The sequence below is a fragment of the Amphiprion ocellaris genome, chromosome 8, assembly GCF_022539595.1.
Source record: "Amphiprion ocellaris isolate individual 3 ecotype Okinawa chromosome 8, ASM2253959v1, whole genome shotgun sequence".
Classification (NCBI taxonomy): domain Eukaryota; kingdom Metazoa; phylum Chordata; class Actinopteri; family Pomacentridae; genus Amphiprion; species Amphiprion ocellaris.
In genome coordinates this window covers 36599353-36620706 of record NC_072773.1, presented here as the reverse complement: position 1 = coordinate 36620706, position 21354 = coordinate 36599353, and the positions used below count along the sequence as shown (strand labels likewise).

The following is a 21354-nucleotide window of genomic DNA, read 5'->3' as shown; positions in this document are numbered from 1 at the left end:
TTCTGTAAATGAAGTAAAAGAGGCGGAGTTACGGCCGCCCTTTCCCACAATGCCTTGCGACAGTCAGGCAGTTACGGACTAAAGTTGTTTGTATTTGTTTATTTAGCCGTTGTTTACGATGTTTTGATGTTATTATTTGTGATCCACGTTTAAAGTAGTTTTTATTCCTGTCCTGTAAATAAAATCCACCGGATTATTTTACTGTTGAACCCTGAGTGAAGACAGCAGGTCTGTGAATGGGGTAAGACTGGAAATTCTAAAACGTCGATCTGCTCTTGTTTCTCTTCAGATCGTATAAATCTTTCGCCTTTTACTAAAGATTTCCGTGGAGAGGAACAACAAGAGTTTCACTCAATTTTTTGATGCCCTGCGTGAGTGGGGCTTACTGCTGATGTTTAAAGGAATATAACAGATAGCAGAACATAATTAAATACAGCGTTTAGTGTAATGAGCACTTTGTTGGAAGGAATCTGTTAAACCAGTACTGAGTAGATCTCGTTTAGAATTGCGGTTTGAAAATACAAAATAACGTACAGGTGAAGGAAATGCAACAATAAAAGCAAGTAAATAAATGTTAAGTTTTAAAAAAAATACTTATATAATCTTTTCTGTCTTCTATCTTTAAATGCATCCTGGCTGATCTTCCTGCTGGGATAAATGATGGAGAAAATGCAAGAATTTGGAATTTAAAGGCTGATTCCACTCAAAACCCTACTTATAGTATCATAAACAGTATTTTAGTAGTAGTAGTAGTAGTAGTAGTAGTAGTAGAAATAGTAGTAATGTTGTATAAGGTCAATGCCACCCATCTAGTACCTTGTGACTCAACAAAGTAGTTTTAAAGTTTTATTCCACTCAAAATACTGTTTTGTGTCCAAACACTAAAGGTTTGATTCACCCAAATACTACTTTCTGACTAGGAAGTTAAGGTTTTAAAAGTACTATTACACCAAAATACTACTTTCTGATGAATAAGTGAAGGTTTTAAAAGTTTTATTACACCCAAATTTACTTTCTTTCTAAGTTAAGGTGTTTAAAGTACTGTTCCACCAAAATACTACTCTCTAACAAGAGAATTAAAAGTTTTAAAAGTTTTATTACACCCAAATGTTACTTTCAGATGGGTAAGTTAATGTGTTTAAAGTACTGTTCCACTAAAATACTACCTTCTGACTAACGAGTTAAAGTTTTAAAAGTACTAGTACATCCAAATACTACTTTCTATTTGGCCATTTTTCAGCCCAAACTGCTAATTCCTGCGTGTTCCATGTTCACATATCAGGTGGTCCTGACAGTTATGGTTCTAACATTCAACTTGGTCCAGTGGGATTTTTTTTTATATTTGTTTATATTTGTTTTTTTAAAAAATATTTTGACTAATTAATGCTGTTTTATCTGATTCAAAGTTAAAATCTGTATCTGGAAAGTTGTATATTTATAATTCCTTCATAAAAAATATGATTAAAGCTGTTTTTAATGGAGCTAACCTTATTCTACACAGATAAAACCGATTTATTTCCGTTTTAAAGCCATTTTGGAAGTAAAAGCGGAAAAGGGACGTGGTTAGTGATGTCATTTCCCCCATAATTCCTAGCGCTCATGTTCTGTATAACTCTATTTTAATGCTGAACCCTGAGTGAAGACAGCAGGTCTGTGAATGGGGTCGGACTGGAAACTCTAAAGCATCAATTTGCTCTTGTTTCTGTTCAAATCGTATAAATCTTTCGCCTTTTACTAAAGATTTCCGTGGAGAGGAACACAGAGAGTTTCGCCTAATTTTTTGATACCCTGAGTCAGTGGGGTTTTCTGACGATGTTTAAAAACAACATGACAGTTATTTGAACATTAATAAATATAACGACTAGTGTAATAAGCGGTTTGTTGGTAGGAATCTGTTAAACTAGTACTGAGTGGATCTCGTTTAGAATTGCGGTTTGAAATTACAAAATAACGTACAGGTGAAGGAAATGCAACAATAAAAGCAAGTAAATGTTAAGTTTTAAAAAATACTTTAAAATAATGTTTTCTGTCTTCTATCTTTAAATGCATCCTGGCTGATCTTCCTGCTGAGATAAATGATGGAGAAAATGCAAGAATTTGGAATTTAAAGGCTGATTCCACTCAAAACCCTACTTTTAGTATCATAAACAGTATTTTAGTAGTAGTAGTAGTAGTAGTAATGTTGTATAAGGTCAATGCCACCCATGTAGTTTCTTCTGACTAAATAGTTTTAAAATTTTATTCCACTCAAAATAGTTTTGTGTCCAAACACTAAAGGTTTGTTCCTCCCAAAAACTACTTTCTGACTTGTGAGTTAAAGTTTTAAAAGTACTATTACACCCAAATACTACCTTATGTACTACCTATAGTATCATATAAGTAGTATTTTAGAAGTAGTAGTAATAGTAGTAGCAGTAGTAGTATAGTAGTATAAGGCCAATGCCACCCATGTAGATCCTTCTGACTAAATAAAATAGTTTTAAAGTTTCCTTCCACTCACAATACTGTGTTCTGTCCCAGCACTTTCAGTTCCTGCATTTCCACGAGATCCACTGAAGTTATGAGTTTATTTGGTTAAAAAAGCTTTTTCACTTCTCGAGAATTTCCTTTAAACATTATCAGAAAACCCGACTGACGTCGGGCATCAAAAAATTGGACGAAACTCTTTCTGTTCCTCTCCACGGAAATCTTTAGTAAAAGGCGAAAGATTTATACGATGTGAAGAGAAATAAGAGCAGATTCATGCGTTAGAGTTTCCAGTCCGACCCCATTCACAGACCTGCTGTCTTCACTCAGGGTTCAGCATTAAAATAGAGTTATACAGAACATGAGCGCTAGGAATTATGGGAACGTGACGTAATTAACCACGCCCCTTTCCGCTTTAACTTCCAAAATGGCTTTAAAACGGAAATAAATCGGGTTGTTTTTAGTTTTCCAGATACAGATTTTTAACTTTAAAATCAGATGAAACAAAATTAATTCGTCAAAAATATTAAAAAACAAATAGAAAAAGAAATCCCACTGGACCAAGTTGAATGTTAGACCCAAAACTGTCAGGACCAACTGATAGCAGCATGAAAAATAAATCATAAAGGAGAAACACAATACAGACAATATGAGAACATGGAACACGCAGGAATCAGTAGTTTGGGCTGAAAAATGGCCGAACAAAAAGTAGCATTTGGATGTAATAGTACTTTAAAAACTTTAACTTGCTCTTCAGAAAGTAGTATCTTGGTGTAATAGTACTTTTAAAACCTTAACTTCCTTGTCAGTGAGTAGTATTTGGGTAACACATAGTACTTTTTAAACTTTAACCTGTTAGTCAGAAAGTAGTATTGAGGTGTAATAGTACTTTCAAAACCTTCAATTCCAAGTCCAAAAGTAATATTTGGGTGTAATATTACTTTTAAAACCTTAACTCGGTAGTCAGAAAGGAGTCCCAAGACAGTGTAGTTCATGTTAAAGTCTTAATAAGCCTTAAATGTATTAGCAAAAATCGACAGGATGCTATATTTTCAGTTTCATTCTGAATTATTTGATCTGAAATGTGAAACACTGAAGCTGACTGAGGTGAAATGGCCATAAGGATCCTTTAACAGGATGTTTGTTTACCTGAAAGTCACCTGTGTAGATGCTGAATATAAACGGTTAAACACTCTAGACAGACCTAATTACAGGTTTGTAGTTCTTTTCTACTCATATTACAAGCTTTAAGTTGAATTCAGGTTAAATAGATGCTTTATAAACTGTTCTACGTTTTCCTCTGTGTTTCTTCCTCCAGTCCAGCAGGCGGCGCCAGAGCTGATGTGATAAATGAAGCCCTAGCAGCACAGTAAACGGAAGAGGAAGAGGAAGAAGAAGAAGTAGAAGCGAAAAGAACTACAAAACAAAATGTCCGCCCTCATCTGCAGACGAACAGACTGGAGAGTTTATTTACCGTGAACATCGACATTTGAAGTACTTTTTCACCTAAATGCTACTTTCTGATGAGTAAGTTAGGATTTTAAAGGTTCTGTTCCAGCCAAATACTACTTTCTGACTACCGAATTAAGGTTTTAAAGGTACTATTCCAGCCAAATATTACTTTATGACTAACAGGTTAAGGTTGTAAAAGTATTATTACATCAAAATAAGCCTTTTTGATGAGTAAGTGAAGGTTTTAAAAGTACCATTTCACCAAAATGCTACTTTTTGTTCGGACATTTTTCAGCTCAAACTAATAATTTCTTCGTGTTCCATGTTCACATATTGTCTGTATTGTGTCTCTCACTTCTTTATTATTTATTTTTCATGCTGCTATCAGTTGGTCCTGACAGTTTTGGATCTAACATTCAACTTGGTCCAGTGGGATTTATTTATTTATTTTTTTAATAGTTTAATCAATTAATTAAGTTTTATCAGATTTAACGTTAAAAATATATATCTGGAAAGTTGTAGCTTTCGCTGCTTTTTGCACTGCTGTGCATATATGCATATATATGTGTATATATTCCTTTCCAGCTTGTAAATAGCTGAACAATTTGTGTTATATTTATTTTTATTATTACTATTTTTCCCTTGTTCTTCTTTCTATAGTTCTTTTTTTTAAATTATTCTCTTTCCTTGTTTCTAGGGTGACACCAACCAAATTCCTGGTATGTTGTTTACTTGGCCATGAATGTTGATTCTGAAGAGGAGAAGAAGAGGAACGGTAAATAATCCATCTGCAGTGGATGCTGTTGTTGTAAAGTACTGGTAATATTACACCAAAATACTACTTTCTGATGAGTAAATTAAGGTTTTAAAAGTACTATTACACCAAAATACTACTTTCTGATGAATAAGTTAAGGTTTTAAAAGTACTATTCTACCAAAATGCTACTTTCTGACCAGCAAATTAAGGTTTTAAAAGTTCTATTACATTCAAATGCTACTTTCTGACTAGCAAGTTAAGGTTTTAAAAGTGTTATTCCACCAAAATGCTACTTTCTGATGAGTAAGCCAAGGCTTTAAAAGTACTATTACACCCAAATACTACTTTTTGTTTGGCAATTTTTCAACTCAAAATGGAAGGAAGGTAAATCTCCATCTGCAGTGGATGCTGTTGTTGGAAAGTTTTAACTTTATTCTTTTAAATACGACACACAGCTTTGTTTTTTGGAAACATTTGAAGAAAAAGGCAGTTCTTAAGTACACTTTGGGTTTATTATTCAAAACATTTAAGCATTGTGCTCATTTCATCAGCAGTAATTGGTGCAAACAGTTTGAAACAGTGTTGCTTTACAGACACTGCAGTTTACCGATGTTCCCTAAACGCCCCACATCACAGGCTGTGGTCGCTGTGGTGTGTTCAGACAGGTGTGTGATCAAAAATTACTTTGAAAAGAGTTAAACTGGAGCGGAAAGAAACAGCTTATGTAGGCTTTGATCTCAGTCTGGAGCCCTGTGTCTAGAAACCTGTCTGCACTTTAGTTCATATAAAGCTCTGTACATGATAAACGGCTCTGAAGCCTCAGTTTCTGCAGCTGTAGTGGACTGAGGAAGTTAATAATATTACCTAAAGTGTTATTTTTTTCATTGCTGAATGAATGCCATGCAATATATCTGATTCACAGAGCATAGCTGTAAATGAACAGTAGCATTAAATGGGAAGAAACAGCTAAATTTGTGTGTTTTTTAAAGTTAATTATGAGGTTCTTGGTGCATTTTGATTTAAATTATCAATATTTATCCAGCACTCTGAGGTTTTGTGATGGCAGCATTTAACTAGTTTGCTGTGATATCGGTTTAATCTCATAATAAGCTTTAATGAACATCTACTCTTATATAAATATATTACCTGCTTCGTCTCTACTCGTTCTCAGGATGTGTGCAAACTAGAACTTAAAGCATCTGAACATTTGGATCACTATGCAGCTCTCAACCAAAGACATGCATCATATGATTGTCTTTTACCAACTTATTCACTCTCTTCACTTTGCATCAAAGGCACAAATATATTACAGCAAATAGATTTCTGCTCTTACAGACACAATATGGGCAGATTCAGTTGTTTTTTTTAAGGCAACAAACATAGAAATTTGATCAGGAGAATTCCCCCTGAGCAGTGACGTGTCCAGTTTGTGTTGTTTCTTCTGTCCTTCCATAGCCTTGCGTTTATGTCACAGTGATTTCCTGCAGCAGATCAGCAGGGAAGTAGCCCAGCTTGCGTCCAGTGCTGACCTTCAGGTAGCCGCCTTTCTCATCTCCTTTCTTCACCACAATCTGTAGCACAATGTGACGACAGAACAACCAGAAATCAGTGTTCAGACATTCACTAAGGCCTCTGACTGCTGCTTTATATCGTGTGCTGCTGGTCCAGATCTCTATGAGAAGTTTATGGTCATTCAGAGCAACGATAGAATCAAAATGTAAAGCACATTGATACATGTTTACTTGTCACAGGCACACATTAGGGACGTTACCTGGTCTTTCTTTAGTGTAATCTGTCCCATCTCTCTGTTGCCGACGAAGGAGCGGGTCACCTTGAAAACTCTCTCTGATGCTCGCACTTTTATGAGGTAGTTGGTGGGGAAGTAGCCCGACTTCTCGCCCATCTTTCCCTGAAAACACAGTGAACAGAATCTGGGTTCAGCATCCAAAATGAAACAGCATATTTAAAGTTTAAGCAGTGAAAAGTTAAACTCAAACAAAATGAAACCAAATTTAAAGCTTTAACCATGAAGAAGGTAAACTCACCCTCCACCACTCCTCATTGGAGTCGTCCAGCACCGTGATCCGATCACCAGGGCTGAGACACAAACACACGAGCAGAAAATAGGTCTTTTTGTTCAAAAAATATGGTGAGAATCCAAATATAAATGCTCCATACTGTGCTTAGTTATTGTGAAGAACTGATCTTTCACACATACTGGAAGTCGAGATCGTCTTTCTCGATGGCCTTGAAGCGGTACAGAGCGAGGTAATAGTGGGACTGGGAGAACGTTCCTTTACTCTGTGGGCAAAACAGCACAAATGTTACTGCATATGACTGATGATGCTGATTTAAGGCAAAAACATGCACATGTGGTGGTCATAGGAAACAGGTAATCACTAGGGGTGGGACAAAATATCGCTACAGCGATATATCGTCATCTTTCCTCATGCAATATGAGTGTCAATACGCTTGAGTCAAATATCGATACTTTAATTTAATAAGGCACCATAGATAAATAGACAGATCGATTGATAGATCGATAGACTATAGGTAGATAGATAGATAGATAGATAGATAGACTGACTATATATAGACTGACTATAGATAGATAGATAGATAGATAGATAGATAGATAGATAGATAGACTATAGATAGATAGATAGACTGACTATAGATAGATAGATAGACGATAGATAGATAGATAGATAGATAGATAGATAGATAGATAGATAGATAGATAGATAGATAGATAGATAGACTGACTATATATATAGACTGACTATAGATAGATAGATAGACGATAGATAGATAGATAGATAGATGATAGATAGATAGATAGATAGATAGATAGATAGATAGATAGATAGATAGATAGATAGATAGATAGATAGACTGACTATAGATAGACTGACTATAGATATATAGACTGACTATAGATAGATAGATAGATAGATAGATAGATAGATAGATAGATAGATAGATAGATAGACTATGGATAGATAGATAGATGGATGGGTAGATAGATAGACTATAGATAGATAGATCAACAAAGACTATGCAAACTGCCTCCTCAAAGTGAACTACGCAGGAAACACCATTAACATGCAAACCTTCCTGCAACGCTGCCATCCTGAACTCCTCGCCCAGAAAGCGTCTGGTCCATCTAACGTTTCAATGCAGCGTTTAAAGCAAAGCTTAATTTCTCGTCCCCGAGGGCCGACAGCATTACTAAGTCCATCACTGGGCTCATTAGCAAGGACCTCTGCCCGTACAGTGTGGTCGAAAATGAAGGTTTTCGAAAAATGCTGCACACACTGGAACCAAGGTATGAATACCAAGCAGAAAATATTTCACCAAAAAAGCAACTCCAGCTCTTTATGTGATGGCACATGTGAACATTAGTGGTCAGTTGCAGTCTGTGTGTTTGTTAAATGGGCCTATGGCAACACTATAGGCAGCTTTTGTTCAGTGGTTCATCCAAATTAGAGTCAAATCCAGTGAAAGTGACTCCAAACTGCAGTAAATAAGTAAATAGTGAACTTAATCTTTTTACAGGCATTTTGTATTTTTCAGTGACAGATGTATCATTATGTGATTGTCTTGCAATATACTGATCATCGCAGTATTGCTATATCATGATAGTACCAGTATCGTGAGCCATGTATCGCGTATCGTATCATGAGGTACCGGTGATTCCCACCCCTAGTAATCACCTGTTTCCAGTGGTTGCTGGACTTTTTTTTTTCTCACCTTGTCATCAGCTTTGTCTCCTCCCTTCTCCTTTTTGTCATCAGGCTTCCCTGAATGAACGTCAGACATCAGAGTCAACAACACCTTCCTGTTTCTCTATTTCAGCTCTACAGCATCCTGTCTAATTAAAGCACAGTTTGTGAATTTTATTAAATGCAAAACTGCAATTTTCATGACCACAACTACAGACGGGTGGCAACTTGAAGGAAAAAACATGAAAATTTGACCCCTAATGCTTTAGGAGGCGTTCTATAGCTGTGGTTTGGATTCATTTGTCACCATTTAGAGGGAAGAGTCACTGGAAAAAAAATACAGAGTTATTCTGAGTGATAAAACAGTTTGGTTCTGCTGGGAGTCGTCCCTTCCAGGATGGAAATGCCTTCATCTAGAGAGCATGAGGGGCCTTCACAATCACCAGATCTCGTGGTCTCGTGATGTTGGACCAAAATGTAAGAAAGGCCATCATCAAAACACCAACTGAGGAAATGTCTGTTGGAGAAACGGTGTCGATGCCACCAGTAGAGAGTTAAGAGACTTTGAGAATCAACGTTACTGAAGCTGTTCTGGTGACACTAAGATACTTCATGTTGGCTTTTCCTTCCATTTGTCATCCATCTGTAGCGTATTTTAGATTGTTTATTTCTACCTTCTCCTCCCTCCTCGTTCTCTTTGGGCTGTTGGTTCTCTTCTTCCTCCTCCTCCATCATCATCAACATCTAGAGGACGTAGATCTCATAGTTAAAAGCCTTTCAAAGCTGCTATATTTACATGAATATCTTGGCATTTTTTCTGAAGTTGTATTTCTAAAGTTGACTGCTTTAAATGAAGTGATATTATTCACTCACGTTTTTCTTGTCGCCTTCGTTCTTCTTGCGTTCCTTATTCGCCATGATGACGCCGACCCTCAGGGTGTCGAAAACGGGGTCGTTCCGGTTCGGATTGTCTGGTGAAAGACAGAATAATTACACAAATAGGCTGCACAGCTCCAGGAATAATGATTTGATAGATTAATATGCAACATTAGAAAGGTTATAGCACATATTTAAGAAATATTAAGTCTCACAAATGCACCCAAAGCCTGACAGATATCTAAAGTTTGTGTCTCTTTTGTTTTAAAGATTCTGTGCCTCTTCTTTATTTTGAAAAAAAAAAAAAGCACTAAGAAAATTTTTTGAAAAAAAAGAAGTAACAAAATATGGAGACCAAGGGTTTTATCATGATTATTATATTTCATTTATTTAACTACTCTTTTTTTGTATTTTCCAATTTGGGACTAGTTTTTCAGTATTTTGCTGTCATAAAGTGAGTAACTGTAGCAAATGTAGCTCATAAAAATACCTCAAGGTTGTTGCTAAAACTACCAAGCAGTTCTTAGAAAAAAAAAATAGGACGTGGCCTCAGTTACTCTAATGAACACAAGGTTAAGAAATGTAAATGTAAAGAGACGTATTGTCAGATTTGGACTCACTGGGGTCTGGTTGGTCGCTGCCGTACAGTGGAGAGCTGTAGGCCCGTCTGAAGCCCGGCGGCTACAAGGAACACATAGAGACACCTGGTTGAGCATTTCCAGCCATTTTAATCATGAACATCAGCAACCTTGATACACAAAAGCAAACTCACAATTTTGCCGAAGCACCTCTGGAACTCGACGTAGGACTGACAGGAGTGGTGGATGTTGGTCTTACAGTTTTTACACCTCAGAGCAAATTTGTTGTTCACTTAAACCAAGAAGTCATACCAGTTAGATAGATAGATAGATAGATAGATAGATAGATAGATAGATAGATAGATAGATAGATAGATGGATGGATGGATGGATGGATGGATGGATGGATGGATGGATGGATGGATGGATGGATGGATGGATAGATGGACGGACAGACGGACGGACTATAGATAGATAGATAGACTATAGATAGATAGACTATAGATAGATAGATAGATAGATACATAGATAGATAGATAGATAGATAGACTATAGATAGATAGATAGATAGACTATATATAGATAGATAGATAGATAGACTATAGATAGATAGATAAATAGACTATATATAGATAGATAGATGATAGATAGATAGATAGACTATAGATAGATAGACTATAGATAGATAGATAAATAGACTAAAGATAGATAAATAGACTAAATAGATAGATAGATAGATAGATAGATTATAGATAGATAGATAGATAGATAGATAGATAGATAGATAGATAGATAGATAGATAGACTAGATAGATAGATAGATAGATAGATAGATAGATAGATGATTACTGCTACCTACAGACTATCATGCGAGCGCAGACGTCACAGAACTTGGGTTTCTTGCAGTAGTGGTCCTTGAACTTGTGGGGTTTGTCGTTGACCCGGACAACCGGCTCTGAAGGAGGTTCTGGTTCCTTCTCCTCCACCTCCACCTCCTCCTCATAGATGAAATAGACCTGAAGACACACAACTTCATTTGAGTACTAATCTTAAATATTAAAGTGCCGATATTTCCTATATATCATAGTCATTAGAACAGGGGTGTCCAACATGCGGCCCGCAGTCCTCCAGAGGGTCCAATCCGGTCCTCAAAGTGGAAAAATTCCAGAGAAGACATTAACTGCAGATTGTAAATTAGTAAAACTATAAATTTAAAATCATTTCCAGACCATGACAAGTTGTTCTGCTCATAAAGTAAAATACTAGATTGTTCATTGTTCTTTTGTCTTTTTGTGTCTCATTTTTGTAATATTTGGTCTTGTTTTTATCTGTTTTTGTCTGATATTTGTTTCATGTTTTTGTCATTTTGTGATTCCTTTTTGTCTCATGTTTCTTGTGTCATTTTTGTTCTTTTTTGTTTTGCTTTATTCATCATTTTGTGCAAGATTTTTGTCATTTTTTGGCACTTTATAACTTTGTTGTCTAAGTTTTTGTTTTGTTTCGTGTCGTTTGTCTCATTTTTTGTCATTTTGTTTCACGTTTTTGTCGTTTTGTGCCTCGTTTTTGCAATATTTTGTCTTGTTTTTTGTCTCTTCTTTTGTCGTTTTATGTTTCCTTTTTGTCTCACTTGTGTTTTTTGTCTCATTTTTGTCATTTTGTGTTTTGCTGTATTTGTTGTTTTTGTTTCTCACTTTGATAATTTTTTAGTCTTGTTTTTGTTTGGCCATTTTATTGTCTGTAACTTTTTTGTCATTTTTTGTCATTTTGTTTCTCACTTATGTCGTTTTGTGTCTAATTTTGTAATATTTTGTCTTGTTTTTGTTGGTTTTTGTCTTTGTTTGTCTGACTTGTCATTTTGTGTCTCATTTTTGTAATATTTTGTCTTGTTTTTGTTGTTTTTTTGTCTTTTCTTGTCCGATTTTTGTTATTTGTCTCATGTTTTTGTTGTTTTGTCTCATGTTTTTGAAATTTTTTGCCTTGTTTTTGTCATTTGTTCTTTTTTTGTAACTTTTTTGTCAAATTTTTTGTTTCGTATCGTTTCTCTCAATTTTTGTCATTTTGTTTCTTCCTTTTGTCATTTTGTGTCTCATTTCTGTAATATTTTGTTGTTTTTGTTGTTTTTTGTCTTTTTTTCTGACTTTTGTCATATTGATCAGAAATAGAATACTATATCATTCCATTCCAGATAGCTGTGACCACATGTTGTGTTCCTTTGTAGACACTCTGTGATCTGGAAGTTGTAATGTGGAAATGATAAACTGAGGCTGAATGTTGCTGAAATTTCACTTATTTTTCTTGACAAATTTCAATTTGTTCATAATGTTTTGTAAAAAGATAATTCCTTAAATTTTCAGAATGTACTTTTTTGAATTAAAACAAAGGAAAAAATTTGGAGTTGTGGTTATTTGTAGGTTATTATGCTCTAATTATACTGGTCTGGTCCACTGGAGATCAAACTGGGCTGAACTAAAATGAGTTTGACACCTCTGCATTAGAATGTGGCACTGATTAAATGTCAACTTAGGGTTTGATATTGCCAAAAAAAGCCAAATATTTAGTTTCCTATCTTTACTTTCTGCTTTTTAGCACCTAATGGAGCACATTTTAATCAAACCGTCCCTCACAGATCACCCCACCGTGTTATAGAACTCTGACACACTTCAGTCTGAGCTCTTATTTTTACTATTGACGCTGCGCTGCGATCCTGCCCCAGCTGGGGGCTATTTTAAACAGTTGGGGAATGGCGGGGCTAACGGTGGGGGGTTGACATGGTGCCGTCACTCACCGTGTCTCCCTCCTCCCTCACCACGTTGTCGGGAGCCGGAGGGTTGTCGTGGATGTCCACAGAGTTTTTGTCATCCTCCCTGAGAGAAACAAAAAATGAAACACAAAGATGGACTGGTGCAGCCACATATCAGGAGTCTGAGAGGTTTTTCACTACAAACTTTTGATTATAAAGTGAATCTTGTGTTGCACACTAAAGGAAAAAATACGATAAAACATTTTCTACATTTATGGTAAAGAAATGTATTGATATTGTTGATTTTAGGATTAAAAATGTGCTTCATTCCATATTTTCATGTAAAAAAAAGTTTTTACCTTTCAAAATGTTAAAATTTACATGAAAATACCACATAAAATAAAGTTTGTGTAACTTATTATAAATATTACAGCATTTTTCCATCATCAGCACAACAGTTAGTGCATTTGACATTAAATATGTTTTTTGTGTAGCATTTTTGTCATTTTGTTTTACATTTTGGTTATTTTTTTTATCCCGTTTTTGTTGTTTGTCCATTTTTTTGTCACTTTGTAACTTTTTTGCCTAATTTTTTGTTTTGTTTCGTGTTGTTTGTCTCAGTTTTTGTCATTTTGTTTGTCGCCTTTGTCGTTTTGAGTCTAATTTTTGTAATATTTTGTCTTGTTTTTGTTGTTTTTTGCATCATTCAGTTCCAGATAGCTGCGACTAAATGTTGTGTTCCTTTGTAGACACTCTGTGATCTGGAAGCTGTAATGTGGAAATGAAAAGTGATGGATTTTTAGCAAAAATTGCAATTCTAACTGTCATAAATATTAACGCATACGTCCGTTATTAACACAAAAGTACATCAATTTGACCAATAACAAGTTGTATTTTTTACATGCAATAAATGCAGATACTTGTCATCCATGTTACTTGTTAAAAATATTGCAGCATGTTTCCATTACCAGTACAACAATATGTACATTTAACTGGGAAAAACTGAATTCTTTTTGAGAATTAAATTCAAAAATTACAGTATTGTTCTACATATTACGTTTTTTTTCCCATTAAAAACCGTGCATTAGTGGAATGAAAATGGATTCAGCTTTATCCTTGTATATAGAGAGACACTGATCATTTATGATGCTGGTTTTGGAGATTTTGATGCTTTTCAGTCTGCAACATTTAGCTCACTAGAACTCGAATAGAAGCTTGTGGAGATTATAAAGATGTCAAGGATTCTACTCACTGATCCATGATGTGGTGTCAACAATATCAACACTGCCCCACCTAGAGAGAAATCACAGTCAGGTTTAGATGAAAGACTTTAAGACACAAAATCAGTTTGAGAAAAGCAATAATTGGAGCAAGTTGCACAGAATTTAAGCGTTAAGTATTTAACGTGTTTGCTCAAATACAAAAGGAAACTGATGACATTTTTAAAGAGCTGTGATTCTTACTTTGCTCCTTTACATTTTGAATAATCAGTGATGGAAAGTGACAAAATATATTTACTAAGTATTGTACTTAAGCACAGTTTTGAGGTACTTTACTCGAGCATTTTCATTTTCTGCCACTTGCACTTTACTACATTTAAGAGGAAATTATGGTACTTTCTATTCAACTTTATTTATCTGACAGCTTTAGTTGCTTTTAGGATGAAGATTTTCCACAATGGATAACATATTAAACTTTTAAAACACACCATCAGAGGTTACAAAAGCGGCTTCCAAGATTATTGACGACTTACAAAAAGTTGGGTTAGGGGTAGGGTTAGTTGAGTTGTCGAGTTCACTTTTCAGACGTCTGTGAGTCGATAACGGCTTCATCAAATACAGATTTTTCTTCTCTTTCAACTTCTCAAGTGTTTTTTTCCTATAAATGTTCAAATGATCACAACTACTGACTAAAAAGTGTAGTCTGGGTCACTTTTTGGATGTTTCTGAGCTGTTAACAGCTCCGTCAAATATTGTTAAACTTCTCAATAAATGTTCAAATGATCCAGTATCTTTACAGAAATCAGAGAGGCATACCTCTGTATCAGAACTTTGTTTTATCTTTTTTCCTCTCCAGTTATTCACTTCATGACCCCTCAGATTTAACTATAGAACGTAGATCAAACTGGCTCCACCTGCAGCAGCTTCAACAACAACGTGCTGCTGAAATTAATAATCTAATGATGTCATATACAATAAAATATCAGGCAGAGGGACAAAACCAGGACTTTTCCTTTAATACCTTAACTACATTTGATGCATTAAAGAGTTTTCCTTGACACAGGGTATTAAAGCATCTGAATACTTCTTCAACCACCGTGAATTATTGTTAGAAAAGTCAGTATGCTTTATAAACCACATGCATGTGGCAGGAAATAGGCCTGTTCTACATTTGAACACTGAGTAAAAATGTATTGACATGTAAAATTTAGTTCCATATTGATATTGATCAAAAATGTACAATTATAAAACAAAATTGGAATGGAAATGGACATTTGTGAAACACAAACTAGGTTGTACAACAAACAGAACAACTCACTGCAAACACAAACATTTGAGCACCTATAGAATTAGACACAGAGAATAAAATCTCGTGTGTGTATTATGGTTATGTGACCTAATGTATGCATAAAACCACTCAGTGTTTGTACTCGTCTACTTCACTCGACCTATTCTAGGCTCGTGAAATTCAATCTCTTGGCAGCTAAATTTGGGTTTCGTCTGCAGCCTACAAAAAAAGGTGTAAAATTCTGACACCAAAAAAGTGTTTATGTAAAAACATGGTGGTTATCCAGGTCGTATTTTGAAGCTAATTTAACTTCCTCTGAAGTAAACTGATGGGCTTTAATACTTTTTGTCACCATTTGAATGAAAAACTCTCAAACTTACCTTTTGTCCAAATCTGCTCAGATCACACAGATGGAAACTACAAACGGTGGGTCTCTGTTAACGGGTTCTTCACCTGCTGTCTGCTCAGCGTTGAGGCCAACAAACAAACCAGTCGACCTGCTTCCTCACTTCAGGCCCTCAGGATGCTGAATCAACGGTCTGGTCCCTTCCTGTGCTCCCTCTATGTTCTCCTCAGGTGATTTCCAGACTGACTGTAGGCCCAGCGTGTGAGTGTATGTCTGTATTTGTGTATCTTGGTTTTGTGTCAGGCCCAGCAGTCCCAGGTCAAGCTGACAGTCTGCAACAGCTGAGGACCTTGGAGGGAGCGCCGATGACGAGGGGAAATCAGATACTTTGCCTCCCTCTGTCTTCATAGCAGATATACACACCTCTGGCCTCGTTTCTCACCTGTTCACAGACAACAGAGACACACTCAGGCATCACTGCTCACTGTCCTTTCAGACACAAGTATCTGGTCCAGGTTTGGAATGAAGATGGGGTTGTAAATGCTCACAGGGTCTAAGGATCAGACTAATTCCTGGATGTAAACAGTGTTCATTTTTGACAGTTTGGCCAATATTTGTGCAATACTTCTGTCACTGAAATAGGAAATGATCTTCTAAGATGCATTTTGCGTACATTTTTTGACACAGAGTTACTATTGTTTATCCCTCGTGTCGCCCTGCGAGTCAAAATTGACACGTTTTAAAGTTTGAAAATGTGGAAAAAATATATATTTTCACAGTGAAACTTCTGATGTCCACATTTTCAACATTTCAAGCTGCCTGAAATCAGTTTTTAGTAAAAGTCTGTGACTTTTAGTTTTGCTGATGAGGTTAATTTGGCTCTACAGTGTTGAATAATGACGTGTTTCTTTATTTATTAGGCTACAGAATGTGTTGGAAGCGCTGTTCCCTCTAAGCTGCGCGCGTGCGCAGTTGCGCACTGCTGACACGGTCTCCGCGCACACAAAATCTGCGCTGCACAAAAAAAAATCCAACCTAAATTGTAAATAAAATAAACACGTAACAATTCATTCTGTGCTATTTTTCAATGTGAGTCAGTGAGTGACCGGTGACTGGCTGCTGCAGCCAGTGATGCGATTCACATACGTATTTACCATAGACTGTATATAATGGTATTTACGCAGCTAATCAACGTCAGGCGTCCTTATGTGTAGCTATCGTTGTTCTCATAGATATGAATGAGTAGATAGGACACGCCCCTTTGAGCTGCGTGCTACTGCGAAGCTAAGCGAGTGGGGGCAAAGTTTCAGTGCATTCCGTTGATGTAGACGGCGTGAAAACGGAAACAAGAAGTATGCTGGCTCACTGTGCTGCATACAATTACACACTGTGCTGTACGATTGAGACAAGGAAACTTGGGATGACTTTTCATAGGTAAGAATAGTTTTTGGCTCTTTTTTTATTATGAAATCTTGTTGAGAGCTTCCAGTCTATGAGAGCTAACTAGTTAGCCACTAGCAAAACACTAAGGCGAGCAAGCAGCTTGACAACCAAATACCAGACGATTAATAGTAGCTGTAGTATAGTTGTACAAGCAGTAGTAGTAATACTAAAAGTACAAGCAGCAGTAGTAGTATAAACAGCTGTTAGAGTCGTAGAAGTAGTATCAGCATTTGTAATAGTATTACAAGTTGTAGTAGCAGTGCCAGTATCAGCAGCAGTAGTGAGTACTACCACTACTACTAGTAGTAGTCACATTGCTATTACTACCACCAATACTACCAATAGTAGTTATAAAGCCTAACTCATATATATCCAGATTACCATCTATGTTCTTCCTCCAAACCCATTTTATGATTGGGATTACAGGCAGTTCTTTAGGACTGCTCTCAAATAATTGAAATGTTACTAAACAAGGTTATACTTATCAAATTAAATAGCTCTGGTCTCCAGTATATTGGCGAATTCGGTTCTTTGTACTTAATTTATTAGCATGATTTCTTTTTAATATGTTGTGTACAGACTTAATTACTTCTCTGTCTACTTTTCTTATTCCATGTAGGTTTCCCAGAGACTATGGGTTGAGGAGGAATTGGAAGTTTGTCGGCTTAGACCTGGTGTCATTCCATCAGTGTTAAACTTCCCGGCTCATCTTGGAAGAGTACGTGCCAGAAAGACCACGACCAAGCAGCCTTGAGATCTTAGACAGCGTCTCCCTCAGGTGGGTGTCGACGGTGTTCACGGTCAGGTCTGTGGTAATCCCATCAAAAAACAAAACAGAAAAAAATCTAGATTATAAATCAACATGTAACCAAAGCACTCTGTGTATAACGCCATAGTATAGGATGTAGTTCAGAAAACGACAAAGTATAGTATACTTTACTCAAGAATAACATAGTATGGCCTGTAGTTCATAGTACAGCATGTTGGCAAGAATAAAAACCAAAACATAGATTATTATGTGGTTCAAAAAGCACAAAATGATAGGATGTTGCCTAAAATTGTCATGTATGATATGTGGTTCAAAAAATGTCATAGTGCAGTATATTGTCAAAATAGTATTTAATTCAAGAAAACATCAGAGTATAATATGTCATCTAAAAAATGCCATAGAATAATATTTCATTGCACAAGTAAAAGTATAGTAACTTTTAAAACTGTTCGAATTCTTATGTTGCTAAAAAAAAACAAAAAAACTAAAACAAAAAAAAAAGTCACAGTAATATGTCAATTAAAAAAGCCTATAGTATAGTGTGTCGCCCAACAAACATCATAGTATAGCATGTCGCTCTAAAAACATCACAGTATAGCCTTTAGTCCACAGCTGTCAGTAGGTGAGGAGCAACACAAAAACAGTCCAAACGCTAGTTTCCAGAGGGTTAGATGAGAATTTATTTGAAAGAGTAAGTTTACAACAACACAACATGTGAGGGAGTTAAAAACAAATGGGTGTGAGTAAAATAAAAATAAATCAACAGAACTAAAAGTGAACTTCATGTTGACACTGATGGGCATTCCAACCAGGAACAAAGTAAAAGATAATCAATACGAAAAAAAAAACTCTTCCTGTTCACCTCTTAAAACCCAAAAACACACCGCAGTAGCACCTAAACTAAAACTACCAATGGGTTCCCTGTTTTCCTTTGTGAACAATTCAAAGGTCCCTCTCTATCTCCCCACACATCCACCAACCACTGGAACACATCTCCAAAGTTCTGCCGGGCCAGCTCAGCTTCCCCTCAGAAGAAGTGCTGCCACCTGCCAGATGAAGGAGCCTTTTGAGAGGCAGCTGGCATCGTGACTGGACTGTACTTTGGTCTGTTCCAATCCAGCTTCAGCTCCAGAGACGGCAGGCGGGACGAGTCAACGGAGGCCGGATGGACGAAGGCATGAAGCTGAGTACAATCCAGAAAACAACAGAGGAGGAGTGCAGCAGCCCAGAGCCAGAACAACCAGAGTAGCATCGTATGTCTCTTAGAAAACATCATAGTAGAGTCTTTGCTATGAAAAAACGCCATCATATACATCATATATTGTACAAATAACAAGTCAAAGGAAAGAGACATACATTGTAGAATTGTAGTAATTGTGGGCTGAATGATTTACTAATTATCAGTATTTTATTTTTTACTGATTTACGGTAATAAATACATTTAAAAATGGCGCTACTTTGGCTCTGAACCTTTATCTACCTGTGGTCGCTCTGTCTTCTGGAGTGATTTGATTGGTTATACTTCACGAATAAAACTCCTTTAACTTAACATCTGTAAACAAAACAAAAACGTATCAACAAAGTTTTCTGTTAGAGTTTGTGTTCTTCTAAGTTTAACTCCAAGATTTTAAATACTTTCATTTACTGCAAATGAATATCTACTCCAAATGTCTCAGTAATAATCATTATCAGCCTTAAAAACCCACAAAACACCCCTCTATACTCCACCACACTTAGTACAGTCCGGTTCCCCCTTCTATAAATCTGCTTGGAATCTTCCACTTCCTGTTTGTCAAAGTGGCCTTCTACCTGGACAGGTTTTGTTGGAGCTCATGCAACAAACATTTTAGGTAACTGCACTTTAATATGGATGGATGACACTGAATTAGAGTCTGTTTTAATGAGACTGAGTTAAGATGTGTAGCTCTGTCATTGAATAGGAAATTATTTCTCAGAATTCACAGAGAAAAGTCTGAAATGTTTGCTAGGTTAGCGTCCCACGTGTTCTTTGGCTCAGCTAAAGCTAACTCTGCAACTTCTGGATCTCTTGAGTTGCTTGTTGTTAAAATATCTTGCTAGAGGTGCTGAAGCTCAGAAAGTCTGAGATGTTTGTTCAAAATAAGCTCATTCTCAAGTCTGATCTGAACTGTCCTCTTTTGTTTGAACTTTCCCTAAACTTAGGAGTTAATGACAGAGCAGCACATCCAGACTCAGTCTCATTTATGTAGAGATTAAACTTCAGTGTCATTCATTGATGTTAAAGTGCAGTTTTTCTGATGTTTGTTGCACATGCTCCCGACCAAACCAGTCCAGGTGGAAGACGATGTGAAGAGAAAGCTCCGGAGGATGAATATCACACATTTACGTTGGAAATAAATGTCCTTTAATTAGACATTGTCATGCAAAAGTTGGATTTCCCTTTAATGATGTTCAAATCTTTGTTGAGTGTTTTGTTGATGTTGGTTTCTAAATGTTTTTTGACACTCGGCCCCAAAGATTAAAACCTTTTACGGCTCACAAGCTACAATTCACACATTATCAACTATCTTTCTGACTAAACTAAGATAAAAAGTGAAAAACTGCCTGATTCCTGCATCATGAATGTAAATCTTTTTGGTTTTTATGACAGTAAACTGAATATATTTGGGTTTGACATTTTGTAAACCAAAGCAAGAAATGAATTAGTAAAGAACAAACTAAAGCAATGGAGCCAAACCCAGTTCACTGGTGAAGAGAAACAGAGGAAATGTTTGTCTGCAGCTAAATAAAGCAGGAAGACGCTGAGCTGCTCAGGTGTTCCTGATAACACCAAGCAGCCACCTGGACAGCCAATAGGAACACAGCTTCCTGGAAGTCCAGAGGGCTGGGTTAGTGAAGGAAATTTAATTTAAAGTTGAAGCAGAAAGTTAACAAAGAAAGTTGAAAACCACCTTCTGATCCCTGAAATCTCTGAGTTTTCACACAAAGAACACCTGAACATGTCAAACTGGTTCCATAGTAGAACCCTCATTGTAAAAACGTCATAGTATGGTGTGTTGCTCAAAAAACATTAGGACCCGGCTGTCAGGGGACAAACATGTAAGAAACATGAGAACAGAGAGAACCCAACCAGTAGGTCACAGTTTATCATCCCCCAGTCATCTCCTGAAGTCCATATGGTGAGAGACATCAGTATCTGGTTGTTAATTTACCAGAGGATGCTTATAATCATGCTGATGTGGTCTGTACTCTACAGCAGTGGTTCCCAACCTGTTTGGCTTGGAGCCCCCCTTATAAGCTGCACTCCAGCCCCAGCACCCCCCCAGCGCGGCGCACTGCAGCCTTCAACTGGCTCCTGTTGACAAAGTGTTTTAACAGAAATGTAAATGCTGTAATTTGATTCTTTTAATGAACCATTTGACTTGAATGGATGCGATGCTGGTGTGACCACAGTGCACACGTCTGATGTTGCTCACAGTGGTTCAAGGGACGCTCAGGGAGTTTGTGTGTTTGCTCAGACTCAGGACTAAAGGAAACCAAGGCTACAGTAAGACCCAGCTCCTCCTTCTGTGACTTTCAGCTCTATTGTTTAACCCTCGTGTCGTCCTGCGGGTCAAAACTGACCCGTTGTAAAGTTTGAAAATGTGGAAAAAAATATATACTTTCACAGTGAAACTTCTGATGTCCACATTTTCAACATTTTTTGGAAATCTTT

General features: G+C 36.6%; 1 protein-coding gene, 1 long non-coding RNA gene and 3 other non-coding genes across 5 annotated transcripts; 3 read left to right on the top strand and 2 right to left on the bottom strand.

Moving 5' to 3' along the window:
• The first annotated feature begins 62 nt into the window (after positions 1-62).
• Positions 63-17502, top strand: LOC118469209 (uncharacterized). The gene is made up of 4 exons (XR_004846046.2): positions 63-241; positions 3785-3993; positions 4616-4693; positions 15504-17502. It is a non-coding gene; the product is annotated as an uncharacterized LOC118469209 (long non-coding RNA).
• LOC111585309 (U5 spliceosomal RNA) lies at positions 271-383 on the top strand. Its single transcript, XR_002747818.1, has one exon. It is a non-coding gene; the product is annotated as a U5 spliceosomal RNA (small nuclear RNA).
• LOC111585312 (U5 spliceosomal RNA) lies at positions 1692-1804 on the top strand. The gene has a single exon (XR_002747820.2). It is a non-coding gene; the product is annotated as a U5 spliceosomal RNA (small nuclear RNA).
• LOC111585310 (U5 spliceosomal RNA) lies at positions 2625-2737 on the bottom strand. Its single transcript, XR_002747819.1, has one exon. It is a non-coding gene; the product is annotated as a U5 spliceosomal RNA (small nuclear RNA).
• stac3 (SH3 and cysteine rich domain 3) lies at positions 5082-15624 on the bottom strand. The gene is made up of 13 exons (XM_023294744.3): positions 15483-15624; positions 13847-13887; positions 12640-12718; positions 10714-10870; positions 10049-10146; positions 9897-9957; positions 9274-9371; positions 9075-9144; positions 8429-8478; positions 6894-6976; positions 6721-6772; positions 6447-6584; positions 5082-6246 (listed from the first exon to the last, which is right to left on the bottom strand). The coding sequence occupies exons 2-13, from the start codon at positions 13852-13854 to the stop codon at positions 6139-6141; spliced, it is 1002 nt and encodes a 333-aa protein (XP_023150512.1). The 5' UTR covers positions 13855-13887; positions 15483-15624; the 3' UTR covers positions 5082-6138.
• Positions 17503-21354: the final 3852 nt, after the last annotated feature.